This window comes from Perca fluviatilis, chromosome 15, assembly GCF_010015445.1.
Source record: "Perca fluviatilis chromosome 15, GENO_Pfluv_1.0, whole genome shotgun sequence".
Lineage (NCBI taxonomy): Eukaryota > Metazoa > Chordata > Actinopteri > Perciformes > Percidae > Perca > Perca fluviatilis.
In genome coordinates, this window is record NC_053126.1 from 23,019,508 (window position 1) to 23,032,790 (window position 13,283).

Below are 13,283 nucleotides of genomic sequence, written 5' to 3' on the forward strand. Positions count from 1 at the left end.
ATATAATTACAGAGATTGTTTCCCATTAAACTATTACTGGAAGTCATCAGCCTCCTCCAGCAAACAGGGAGGCTTTTAATGATATTATCAATCAGTGGTTAACCTCCGTCTAAAAGCAATTCATTATTATGGGTGAGCTCAGTTCTCCTGACAACACTAAGAAGCTAAAAGAGCAGTGTTATGAAATTAAATATTCAGTCCAACAGAAAGCAATTTTTGCAGAAACCAAGAACTTAAGTGCACAAATCCTCTCAAGGAGATAAAAATAAATAATTTTGTCATACCATCACTACTGTCAAAAGATCTCTCTTTGTTCGTTTTGTTGGACAACCTAAAAAATTTAAACAAAGTGTAGGTCCAACGCATAAGCAAAATGTTTTCACCTGCCTCCTTTCTCTCAAAATATTTGATCATTGACTTAATTTCTGGAGAAAATAATGATAAACTTTTAAATACCTCCACCGATAATGAAGGTAGTTCATATAAGGTTTAAACACAATGTGCACATTTAAGATCATCATGTTCAGGTCGTCCTAAGTAATCTTTCTATCCAGATACCTGTGATTCAATAGTTGGAACAGCTGACTCCCAACCAAAGGGTTCAGATCCTATTATTTCCTTTCAGACTCTCTTATATTGAAGCACTGTGGGTTGTTAGGGTCAGGTTAATATATATTAACAATTTTTTGTCTCCCAATTTAACTTTTTACAGAAATCACACACATTTTCTTTAGAAACTGTACTCTCTGAAGGTCTTATTCTTTCACGCCTGTCTCTCTCACTCTCACTCACACACACACACACACACACTGAAGATCTTACTCTTTTACATTTTTTCAGTCACCACTGTCTCTCTGGAGAATAAAGTATACGCACATCTTTTTGGATGGCACGTTTTTAAAGAAATGAAACAATCCTGCGTAAAAACTGGTGCAGTGTGCTGTAGTTTCTTTTCTACTATTAACACTGAGAGTCACACATTTTCAAATCCTACACATACTGTAGGCTTTCAGTTACTCCTGATTTAGTCTAAATCCACGACGATCCACTTCCTTGATTGAGTGCCATCGGAAATTATGCCGGATGTCACTCTTTTCGGCCGGATGTCCGTTCCCTTCCGCTTTTATTTGTGTTGGAATTCTAAACTCCAGTCAATTTATGAGGACTATGGTTAACTGCTCCTCAGATCTCTGCAGGGTAAATCCAGACAGACTATCTGTCCAATCTGAATTTTCTATTGCACGACTAAAACAACTTTTGTACAAGTTCCTTCCCGAGGCTTTTTTGCAGAGGCACCTGGGCTCAAGAGGATTGTGATTGGTTTAAAGAAATGCCAATAAACCAGAGCACGTTTTTCTCCCATCCCGGGATGCTGTGTTGACTAGTCAGACCCTCCTCCGCAGCACTGAGGAGGAAGGTCTGGCAAAGCGGGACTACTCCTTATTAGTTCTCACCAAAGCATTTAGACATAGAAACAAACTTAAATTTTTATATTACAAGAAATGAATGCCTGTCAAACAATATTCCGCGCATATGTATTTAATCACAAAAGCAAATGTGATGTGCAAATGTTTACATCATTTACAATAATTGTCTTTAGACATTTTTCTCATTCTTTGCATCAGAAACCAGAGATATTGAGCTCATTGGAGCTGATGTCTACACATTTTTCTGCTTTCTCAAATGTGTGTCCATTCAGCAGCAGTGTGTAATATGTATTATGGAGAAAAGTGGACAACAGCATCAGGCATCAGACCGGTTTCCTTCCGCACACACCACTCATTGAAAGGAATGTACAGCTGTCACATTAACTTCCACACAACAGTCTGATAAAAAAATAAATACAGGCAGCCAATATAAGATGGCAGTAGTGATTTAAGTTCAATGAAAATCAAACAAACACCTGAGGGCAGAATCTGTCAAACACCTGGGGGCAGAATCTGTCAGTGCATCTTGGGCTTTTAATGGGCTGCTGCTCACTTTGCCTTCTTGTGCTTCCTCATATATGCTGCTATTGAGTTGCTGATCTCCACACTTCTTTTGTTCTGTCCATAATACTCCACAAATTCTCCGTCGGGTCCCACCAGGTACATGATGATGGTGTGATCAACCTGAAGACAACAGGAGGGGGAAATCAGACAAAAATCCTTTATTCATTATCCTTGCACTGTTATGCCATGTAGCGTGAATTAGAGCTGAAGATCTTTGCCTGAACCCGTCTTAAAAGGAGAACTCCGGGCAATTTTAATGTTAATCTTGATCGCTATAAATATGAGTACTGTCGATAGCAAAAAAAAAAAAAAAGATCAGAACACGATCAGAATCGGTCCTAGCAAACTGGAGTTGCTGCAGCTAATGGTCATAGCTCCCAGTTGGCTAAAACAACAGTTTTGGGGGCATAACATAAAGAGTGCCTTTGTGCCTCTTGACAGACACAAAATGCAACTAGAACTGCAAGCAGTTATGACGGGGTCCAAGCCTCCCGGCGCCGGTCGCCCCCGATGACCCGGGGAGCGTGCGGAAGCGGGACCCAAAGCGTAACGGTGGGGAGGCAAATGTCGGGAAATATCGAGAGGTGTGAGCCGCAAGGTCTGCGGTACAAAGGTTTGACGTCATTATAGCGTCACCTAGTGGTCCACATGTGTAATGTTTTGTAAGTGAGATCGATTAACCATTGTACATCTACCCTGTTAATTTAAAGTTATTCACTTTAGTGTAAGTGGTGAATCCAAACGTGGGTCCCATAGGCCACGCCCACTTTGACTAATCAGTACCCCACTGTAGATGGCCCTAGATGGTACCCTCCAAATTTCGTAAAAAATCGGATGAGCCGTTCATGAGATATAAACTTTTTGTACTTGAAGCGCCCCTAGTGGCCAATTTTCGTAAAATGTGTGGGGCACCACCAGAGGGTCAGTTTGGTTCAGTTGGATCCAGGGAATGCGTGGATATATGGTTTTTGAATGTCCAGTGTACGGTGTGGGAGTTATAGGGCTAAACACGTTTTTTTCTGCTATAGCCCCACCTAGTGGTGGAAGTGGGTCAATTGTGGCACCTGAGGTCCTTGCGGAATTTTTGGACCAGTCCTGAAAATGGCACCCTCCCACCATGTACGGTTTAGGCTGTAGCGGGAGTTTTAGGCAGAGAAGAATAATGAATGAATAATGGAAAATAATAATCCTTAGAAAAACAATAGGGTTACACAGCCCTTCTCGGGCTCGGGCCCCTAATTATAATGTCTGAGCAACATGAACAGGGCTCTTACGTGACGAAGATGAGTTTTCAACTCAGACATCCTGCCGCTAGCTCGTCCTCCTAGCTGCCAGCTGCCGTCTGGGATGAGTGTATTCAGCCAGAGTTCTTAGTTCTCCTTTAATTTCTATAATTTTACACAGAGTTCTGAGTTCTCCTTCAATTTCTATAATTTGACATGGGCTTGGGCCGGGCCGGGCTTGTGCTCCGGGTTGCGCGGTAAATGAGCGGTCAGGTGATGAGTTTCAATTAGCGCGAAAATGGATTCTGAGGAGGTGAAACGGAGGCTGGCCTCTGGAGGACTTGTTTTATTTCTTTGTTCCAACTTCCAAGTGGCCTATAGCCTACATTAGTCATGAATAAATTATGTTAAGAAATGTATAAATGATTAATTCTTGACAAAAGGCAAAAGAGCTGTGTGCGTGCGCACATTTGAATAATGTCTGGCTGTAAACGGGTTCGGGTTTTTAAAAAGCTGTCAATCAAAATGTACTTGTTGGGCTTGGGCCGAATTCTGTCGAGCTCGGGCCTTGTCGGGCCTAACTTTTAAGGCCCGATTACAGCTCTAGCGTGAATAACAACGGAGCAGGATAGGGCTGGGCAATATATCGATATTATATCGATATCGTGATACGAGACTAGATATCGTCTTAGATTTTGGATTTCGTAATATGACAAGTGTTGTCTTTTACTGGTTTTAAAGGCTGCATTACAGTAAAGTGATGTACTTTTCTGAACTTGCCAGACTGTTCTAGCTGTTCTATTATTTGCCTTCTCCCCTCCTAGACATTATGTCCAAATTACTGATAATTATTTATCTAAAATCTAAGTGTTGTTAAAGCACCAATTGTCAACCCTAGAATATCGCCGCAATATCGATAGAGGTATTTGGTCAAGAATATCGTGATATCTGATTTTCTCCCTATCGCCCAGCCCTAGAGCAGGCTATAACTCACAATGTAGTCGTTGTCCTCGTCCTTTGGTCCCTGGCTGAAATACACTCTGAAGGATCTGGAAACCTGCTCAATCTGGGCCGTTGTTCCCGTCAGGCCAATCAGTTTCGGGGAAAATTCTGAAAAATGAATCATGTATCTATTAGACCCAATGCAGTTAAAACAAGTTTGATAATATAGGTGATAATGTATAGTATATAAATAAATACTGTGGTTTGATCTGTGCTTAAATCAAAATTCTTTAAACAGACACACATTTGAGGATAATTACTCCTAATTTCCACTGGTTGCGGAACGGCTCCGCTGCGGAACGGCTCCGTGCTCCGCCGTCCGTCAATACCCACCTGGTCCGGATTTGTTGCGGAACGGCTGCGGCCATGACTGACAGCTGAAGTCACGAGGACCCACGAGATCTCGCGAATTCACGTAGAATAGAACCACAAACCCAACAACAGTTTGTTTCCATCCAGAGGAGGGGAAACAACTCTGTGCTGTGTTTTCAAGGTGTAGTGCAGGGAAATATGATCCGCCGTGAGCACGGTGTATTTGATATTGAAAATTAACCGGATTTTTTATTTTGTTACTGCGCTCGACTTCCTGTAACGCACAATCTGCCGTGTGCTGAATTGCTGCGGAGCTCTCCGGCGTCCGGCAAAAATAGAAGCTCTGCGTTTCTGCTCCGGAGGGCTGCGGACCACCGGAGCTGGGACCGAGTCGGGAACGCAGCCGTTCCGCAGTCAGTGGAAATACACACAAAACCTATCGACTCCGCCACCATTCCTCAACCGGTGGAAATTGCCAGTTAGACACCCATGTGTATTCATCCCAGTGTTTCCTCTATGTTGATTTGACCGTGGCGGCCCCCCAGGGTATCAGAAATAGGGCTGCATTGTTAGAGTGCATGTCAGAGAATAGCGCGGACAAGCGCTTCACACCGCGAGCGGGCACGTGCATCACTCGGAAAAAGAGACGCTGTCCGGATGATAAGCCTTGTAAGTCGTATAACTTATGTGGTCAGTTCATTTAAGCCTGGTCTTGCAAATTTAAATTAAGTTAACTGGTTGTTGGTTGTTATATCATGTTTGTATTCTTCACCTGCTAGCTAAATTGCACGTGGCTGTTGATTCGATAGAATAGCAATTGCTCAACGCCCTTGCTCACGTTTGTATTTTAGGTGCATTATTTACATGCTGAAGTAGTGACACTGCATTAAGATTAATAGTAATTAATAGTGGGTTTATTGTTATTTGCTACAGGATGCTTAGCCTATATGTCAAGATCAAAGTTGGCCTATATAGTAACTCAAAAAATACAGTTCAATCACAACTGAAAAGGGTGTTCAGACCAGCCCCCACTGCTGCATCCAGTCTTTTACAGTTATGCATATTAAAGATTGTTACATCCTGAAAATGTATCCTTTTTCTGGCAAAACAGGGATCTCTTGCCATAATTTGAACAAAGAAAAGCAAATAATTAATAATGAAAGTAAGTTTATTCTACTTTTCTGTTGTAATTCTATTTACATCGGATTATGTACAATATTTTTAATATGACAGCAATTCTTTTTTTAATCTTCTTCTTCCATCTTTGTGGGGAAAACATACAATGCCAAGCTTACAGAGTTGTGCTTTAAAAAAATATATTTTCCTCCTATCATCTGATAAGTTTTATAGAGCTGACCTTAGGTTATTAATGCGTGCAGTGGCAAAGAGGATAAATCCAGCACATGCAGTGATTTCGGCATGCCGTTTTGGAGCATTGTTATCGGACATTTGGTTTTAACTTTCAGGAAATATCTTCTGTACGTGAGGCTCCATCTGCTGTTGAATTTAGGGATGGCGGCCTGAAATAAAACAACCTGCATTTTACAGACTTTGCACGGTGTCGTTCACATTGATTCTGAAGATAATTTGTGAGACTGCTGATTTGTAAGCTGCCATTGATGTGTGAAAAGTAATCGAAGGAAACCTGCTGCACCTGAAAAGTTGATCCACTTTTATTGCCGTAATAACAGCATTATGAAGGTGGACTTTAGTATTTAACTACAACAGTTGCACAATAGTGTTAATGAGGTTTAGATGAGTCTTTGTTTAAGTACACAGACAGGTATTTATCTCAGGAAAAGATTTTGGCAAGAATTCCGAGAAATGACACCAGACCCTTCTCAGTTGTAACTGAGAGTGGGTCTGGGCAAGGTTCATTCACAGCTCATTCCCAAAGGGGCGTCACCAACGGACGCCGCTCAAATGCCTCTGGGTGCAATTGGATAGTCCTTCAACCAATCAGACCAATGATCCGGGTGACGTAGCAGCTACAGCGGCTTCAACGGGTTGCTGCGCTTCAGTAGCCATCGTGTTGAATGTAAACAAAAAGCTGCTAGCCGTGGCGCTATCGTCATCGGGTAAAGCCCGCCTTAACGGTTGTGATTGGTGCCTCGATTTGGAAAAATTGGAAATGGGCTTGAATGGGCTCTTGGCTAGAGTGACTTGCAGAGCAAATCTCAAATTTGCCAGAAGTTCGTCAGGGTTTTCCCAGGCTAGAGAAATATGGGAATCTCAGTGTCCCTTATTTAACCCTATTGTTAAACCAAAATTCCATGATGTATATACAAAACAGAAAACGTGTTGTTTTTTTTACCTTTCACATATGCAGCCATGGCCTCTGCTGTGTCCCTTGCAGGATCAATGGTGATGAGGATAGGTGTCAGGTTTGGAAGAGACTTTATTTTATCTGTAAAGAACCCAACAAGAACATGATGATGAGTGTGTGTGTGTGTGTGTGTGTGTGTGTGTGTGTGTGTGTGTGTGTGTGTGTGTGTGTGTGTGTGTGTGTGTGTGTGTGTGTGTATAGTGTACCATAATTCCTAATGAAAACGTTTTTTATTACCTATTTCATCCACCACTTCAATCATTTTCTCTATTTCATCCGGGCAGATGTCGGGGCAGTGAGTAAACCCAAAATAGATGAGGACCCACTGGCCGAGGAAGTCCTCGCTCTTGGTGGGCTTGCTGTTGTGATCGATGAGCGAGAACGGGCCGCCCAGCGCCGGTCGACCGATCGATTTGGTCCGCTCTTTTTCAATCACTGCAAAATTCAAAAAGGTAACAATTAAAGATTTAGACAACGGGTCAGTATTGGTTAGCATCTCTACCACTTGATTTAACAAAACAACGAGTTTAATAAATATGAACCAAAGATTTATTAAGTTGTTTTACATATTAAGTTGACCTTCATGCACACTGTAATTAAAGTGGTAAAATACTTACGTTCTTCCTTTTCTTTCTTGAAATATTTCATCGCCCCAAGCAGAGTGCCTCCAATAGCAAATGTTATTGCTAAAGATTTCCACGTCACAGGCTTTAAAGAGGAGAAAATGAGAAAACAAAATCATAGAGGAATATTTGTATTCCAAGGCAACTGCTTCTTTAGTTGGTAATCAGTCTGTTTGCTCTTTTCTTCCCAGACTGCCTGAAGCAGATGTTCTGAGATTCTCCTCTCTAACAAACTCTGATGAGGTTTTGTTAAAAGAGGGATCATAATGAGCTTATTTTATGTGTTAGTAAAACTGTAAACTGTTATTGTCTGAAATGAATTATTATTCAAATAGCAAATCATGGTGTGGGTCCGATGTGTTACATAACGTCATAACTTGTGAGCAGAAGTGGTGATTTTACATGTTTCATTGGTATTCTAAAGGCCTTGACAATGGTGTAATTTAAAAATAAAATTTCCCTGCCAAATATGTTTTTCCATTAACATGCCGTTATATCAGTTTCTTGCTCAAAGACACGTCGACATGTGGACAGGGGGAGCTGGGAATAGAACCTTCCACCCTTTGAATACTGGTCGACCATTTCTAAACGGGCCCACTGATGACATATTTACTGCCAACAACATGACACCTTTTCAAAATGCCTCTACAGATGCACAAAATGGTTAGTGGACAATCCATATACTCTTCTTAGGTTTTCTTTTCTTAATTTTTTTGATATACCGTATAGTCCCTAATTTGTGATAAAAATGCAATCACGGTAAATATATCAGTTGGAATCATATACTTTGTTGTCCCACAAAGGCAGGAAATTTGTCTTTGTCTCACAAAAATAAAATCAAAAACACAAAATGCATCAAATCGTTTACATCACAGCAACATATGTACAGAAGATGATACGTGATAACGTATACAATACCATAATATGATAATATTTCCCAGCATGGGGATATTTAAGTGATGTTTGTTTATTGTATTAACTGTGCATGGTACCAAGGATTCCTTGTATGGCTCAGCCAAATCTGGATATTTGATTATTAAAACTATATTTTTGTAGCACTCTCAGGTGAGACCCCACTGTTTTTTCTTCTGGTAATAATTGATCCTTTCGATAATGTAGAGGTATCAGAAACCCATGCATCAAATATGAAACAAATGGCATAATATGTTGATACATTGATTATAAACACTTTGTTTTATTTTGAAACAAATACCTCATAACACCCAGTTTCTTTCCTGGAGTTTAAAGTTAACAGGTTGCAGCATTCATAATAATTAATATACATACACTGCAACAACTTTCAGAAATCTTAGTCGAAAATATTTGCATTAGTTTTTGTAAACCCATATCAGATAAATCATTGCACAGGGCTTTTAATGTATGATCACTAAAATCAGACAAATACACTCACACAAAAAGCACAAAAGGCAGTTACTGTTTATTGCATGTGCAACATAAATAAGTTATTGCATCCTGACAAGTACTGGCTCTACTACCTGAAGCTTTTAAAGTCTTTGTAAGGACATATGAATACTCCCTATTTGAGCCTTAAACCAGAACAGATTATTAATCAGTTCATTCATATTTCATTTGAGTAAAGTCATGAACCACTAAGGGGTTGCAACTTTAACAAAACCTTTGCCACTTACCCCAGACTTCTTCTTATCCCCTGATGAAGGCGGTGGAGGTAAGGAGGAAAATGTTCTTGAGTGTTGATACAGCCGTTGAGTTGTTCTGCAGGCGTACCACTGACTCGCATTCACCTGTTAATGAGTAAACACAAGAATAAAGACATGTGGTTAAAGCCTTGCATCACAATATATAACCTTTAGTGGTATATGTGCAGTTTAGTGTCCAAAATTCCCCATACAATGTCCTTAATTAATTAATTATGAACCTGCTAAACCACCTGTGCCACCCTAACCTGTCTCAAATAAGACCCTCATTTTTTTGGAAAACAATTTGGGACACTAAACTGCACGTATACCACCTTTAGTGGCATACAACTAAACATCCAGGCATCATACCAAACTCCATTAAAATATTTGCTAATTTAAAGTGGTGTTGCAGGATGGAGACAGCTGGCTTGACTAGAGATGCTTACTAAATTAAGTGTTTTTTTGGATCCAGCTATTTCGGCTAAGTATTTCGTTAGTTATTTACACTGTAACGTGAATGCACTAAAGACAAACAAAAGCTTTTAAGATTAATCAAACTGAAATCAGTATTAACGTTACGTGGTGGGTTGTGCGTACTCAAAATTGTGATTTACGTGCTAATGAAAGTCGTGTTTTAGCGAAGAAGCGTGGCTAGGAACTTGCCAATGACGCGTACGCTAATTTGCTACATTTCATTAGGTATTACCAGGGTATTACAGCCTATGGTTACACCCATAGACTATTAATGTACAGTCTATGGTTACACCTGATATCGACTAGCTAGCTTGACCTACCAGGCAGCAGTGAACTCTCCGCGGTGACAGCGCGTGTTTCAGTCCCGCTTCTCTCCGTGAAACATTGTGTGCGAGTCTGACCGTTTGGGTCCGGGGACATGTTTGCAAGAGTTTAACGTTACTGTGGAACAGCCGGCATCCCAGGCTGGAATATAAAACACACAGGGCCATGTGTGGACCTTGACAGAACCGCTGCTGAAACGAGGAAGCGGTTACAAGTTTACAAAACGGGAATAAGGCATACAAAACCAAACTGCTGTTCTGGAGTCAGTTCTGTATACTCGCGTTAACTTAAAATGTTGCATTGCGAACTGAAAAGGCTGATCTCAGATCAGTATACCGGTAGCCCCTATTAAACACAGGAAATGACGTTATTTTACATCTTCTTTTATCATCCTTTTAGTTACAGTGCTCGCTGCTGCCCCATGGAGAGCGAACAATCTTGTTAAAAAGACAAAAGACATTTTATGATTCACTTTGTTTTAATATTTTACATTATTTATATATTGCACTTCATTTGACTGAAGAAAAAAATAATCTAAATTTAAATTAATACTGATGCAGCACAGTTTGTAGGTAAATCATGGATGAAAAATACATGCTTTAAGTGATACAAAATGCACCTTAGCTGTCATGTTTGTATTTAATGATACTACAAAATGTTTTACTTGAGCAGCATTCTTGGTCCAGGATTTTCAGTCAAAGAACATAACAAAAGGAATATTTAATCAGACAAAACAATAAGAAGTTGGTGTCTAAATGGCAGTTTTACAATGTGAAGGCCAGTTTGATGTCAGCTCCTTATTGATGTAGTAGTAAAGCCAGGCCACAAAGGGGAAGACTGTGATGGCAACAGCTGTTGAGACTCTGAGCATCCCGACTGGAGCCCTGACAAAGTAAGGTACAGGATAAAGTTAAACACACTGAAAATAAAACAAAAGCATTTTATAAAAGCACATTTATTTTAATAAAGATTTGAAATACATCTGGTAACATCTTAATGTTACCTTCCAGAGTGGCGACACATGAGAAGCCAAACAATGGTCAACATGAGACCAGAAAATTCTCTAAAGGAGGAAGAAATATATTAATTGCACATTATTATTTGTACCTGAATCAGATCTCCTTACAATTTCATGAGGTATTGTTTAAATATAATTTATTTGTTAAACTAATTAATTGTGGCTATACTGGGTTTGTAACCCCCAATTCATTATCAGTTAACTCGTGTGTGTACTATTAAGATCTCTAATCATAAATATATATATATATGCTAATGCATACTTAGAGTTAACAAAAGTGTCCCTTGCCTTTAGATTAGTCATAAGGTAGAGTATACATATTCTCACGTGCAAAACAATGCACATACAAGTCTGGAATGCTTGTTAGAGGACCACAGTGCTGCAGACTCCACATGTATTTTAAGTTAACAGTCCATGCAGCAGTAAGACACAGTCTATACCTGCCCTGCTCCTCTTGGAAGATCTCTGTGATTCGCTCTTTGTAAAGTCTCCATCCCAACATGGCAACAATAGCGCTGGAAACCATCACATGGAGATCAGCAACACGCCTCCAGGGCAAAGTCTCTGCAAATAAGACATACAAACATGTTCAAATCAGCTCTGCAGTTTCTTGTACTGTTGTTAAGGGTTGAGCTTCGCTGCGCTGTACGGTCATTATAAAGCCACTTGATGACGCTATCAGCAATGGAAAAAAAGACAGTGGAAGACGTGTGGAAAACAGGAAAGGAAAGTCAGAAAGTTACTGGGTAGGGTTCAAGGTAATTTATTAATATTTTAAAATAGATGCATACATAAAAAAAGAAAACCCACTACAGGTCTAAACTTATCTACCCTACCTGTCAAATGGGGTGTCAAGCCAATAAATGCACACAGGACTGCAGGAACCCCATAACCAACCTGCAACAGAAACGTCGTGAAAATAACAAATCTCATAAAGAAATGCCCAAAGACAAAATAATGTGCGAAATAACTGTAATCTTACCATCCATAACCCTGCGTCTGGATCATTGATCTAGAGTCAACATATACAATATTTCTGGTCAGTGATCACGATGCATGTAAACATAGACAAATAAAATAAATGAATGAAAAGTGAACGCTCACCTGTACATATGTTGCAAGAGCGAAGAATAAAGACATGCAAAAGTTGCAGACTCGCCAAATGACAGAAAGCCATGACTTAAAGTTCACCTCTTGACAAACTTCCCCCATTGTTGTGTCTAAACTAACCTTTCACTTCCCCACCCGGGCCTGCGGGACGTAAAGTCATGAGAAACCAAACGCTGACCCAGTCCTTCACGTCTAATATAACAGTGAGGGGTAGTTTGATATTAACTACTTCTGCATGTTGCACTGAAATGTTTGGACATAAACCACAATTCACAAATTATTTAATACCTCTATCTCCAAAGTGAGTCATATAAGTATCCACAAGCCCATTTTTGACATGATATAAGCACGTATATGCTCATTTTAGGCGGATTTTCTTTTGTTTTTGCAATTTTTTTGTTGCATAACATATACTGTCAGCACTACACCCAGAGATACAGTCCTCTAATCACAATACCGTTTTCATATAACAGAACTATCTTCTAATGTGGAAAAAAGGCACAATACAGATCTATTTTATTTAACTACGTTGGATTAAATCTTGGACACTCTGCCCTGACTGCTCCGTACAGCAAAACGAGCACACAGTCTCCAAGACCGCAGTGACGTCAAGGTACCCACAAGGCAGAGATATGACTTCCGATATTTCTTTAGAAAATAAAATCATTGTTGACTGTACATTTTGAAAGTTTTGTTTATGGCTTGTAATAAAATGGTCATCGGATAATCAATATTAGTCCCAAACATGAGACATGTATTTTTCATACTTTATTTTTTTATTTATTTATTTTAAATTAATTATTATTAAAGAAGGTTAAAAAGGCTTCATTTTTTACACATATAAAGAGACAGAATAACAATACCAAAAGCTTAAAAAGTAGAAAATGTATCCGTTAAAAAATAAATAATAGTAATTATTGAAAGAATTAAAGCTTCACATAACGTAAGCATTGTGTTACATCAATTTGATTTCATCCATTAATCCATCTTCATCTGGTTATCTGGAGTCGGGTCGCGGGAGCAGCAGCTCCAGCTGCAAAATTATTTATGGTGTTGGTATAATTTGTGGTATAAATGCAAAAATGAATAAATCGATTAAATCATAATAAATACTAGAAAAACTAGTATACTAGAATCATATACTTTATTGTACCATAACACAATAAACACAAAATGCACAAAATAATTGACTTGAATAGATGATACAACCCTATAATATAAT

The 13,283-nt window shown here is 39.4% G+C and overlaps 2 protein-coding genes across 2 annotated transcripts; both read right to left on the reverse strand.

Moving 5' to 3' along the window:
• Positions 1 to 1,518: 1,518 nt before the first annotated feature.
• On the reverse strand, positions 1,519 to 10,262 carry LOC120575374 (protein SCO1 homolog, mitochondrial). Its single transcript, XM_039826123.1, has 7 exons — positions 9,930 to 10,262; positions 9,127 to 9,240; positions 7,472 to 7,562; positions 7,092 to 7,289; positions 6,843 to 6,935; positions 4,209 to 4,324; positions 1,519 to 2,111 (listed from the first exon to the last, which is right to left on the reverse strand). Exons 1-7 carry the CDS (start codon positions 10,098 to 10,100, stop codon positions 1,977 to 1,979), a joined length of 918 nt encoding a protein of 305 aa, XP_039682057.1. The 5' UTR covers positions 10,101 to 10,262; the 3' UTR covers positions 1,519 to 1,976.
• A 122-nt stretch (positions 10,263 to 10,384) lies between these two features.
• tmem220 (transmembrane protein 220) lies at positions 10,385 to 12,335 on the reverse strand. The gene is made up of 6 exons (XM_039826124.1): positions 12,056 to 12,335; positions 11,934 to 11,963; positions 11,788 to 11,848; positions 11,392 to 11,515; positions 10,937 to 10,996; positions 10,385 to 10,817 (listed from the first exon to the last, which is right to left on the reverse strand). The coding sequence occupies exons 1-6, from the start codon at positions 12,161 to 12,163 to the stop codon at positions 10,685 to 10,687; spliced, it is 516 nt and encodes a 171-aa protein (XP_039682058.1). The 5' UTR covers positions 12,164 to 12,335; the 3' UTR covers positions 10,385 to 10,684.
• Between the last annotated feature and the right edge of the window lie 948 nt (positions 12,336 to 13,283).

Coding starts and splice junctions, on each gene's coding strand:
- LOC120575374 (XM_039826123.1), bottom strand. CDS start 10,100: ATGGCCCTGTGTGTTTTATATTCCAGCCTGGGATGCCGGCTGTTCCAC. Junction 6,936..7,091: donor TGAAGTGGTGGATGAAATAG/GTAATAAAAAAC, acceptor GGTTCTTTACAG/ATAAAATAAAGTCTCTTCCA. Junction 4,325..6,842: donor CATGGCTGCATATGTGAAAG/GTAAAAAAAACA, acceptor TTCATTTTTCAG/AATTTTCCCCGAAACTGATT.
- tmem220 (XM_039826124.1), bottom strand. CDS start 12,163: ATGGGGGAAGTTTGTCAAGAGGTGAACTTTAAGTCATGGCTTTCTGTC. Junction 11,849..11,933: donor CAGACGCAGGGTTATGGATG/GTAAGATTACAG, acceptor TTTCTGTTGCAG/GTTGGTTATGGGGTTCCTGC. Junction 10,997..11,391: donor TTCCAAGAGGAGCAGGGCAG/GTATAGACTGTG, acceptor TTCCTCCTTTAG/AGAATTTTCTGGTCTCATGT.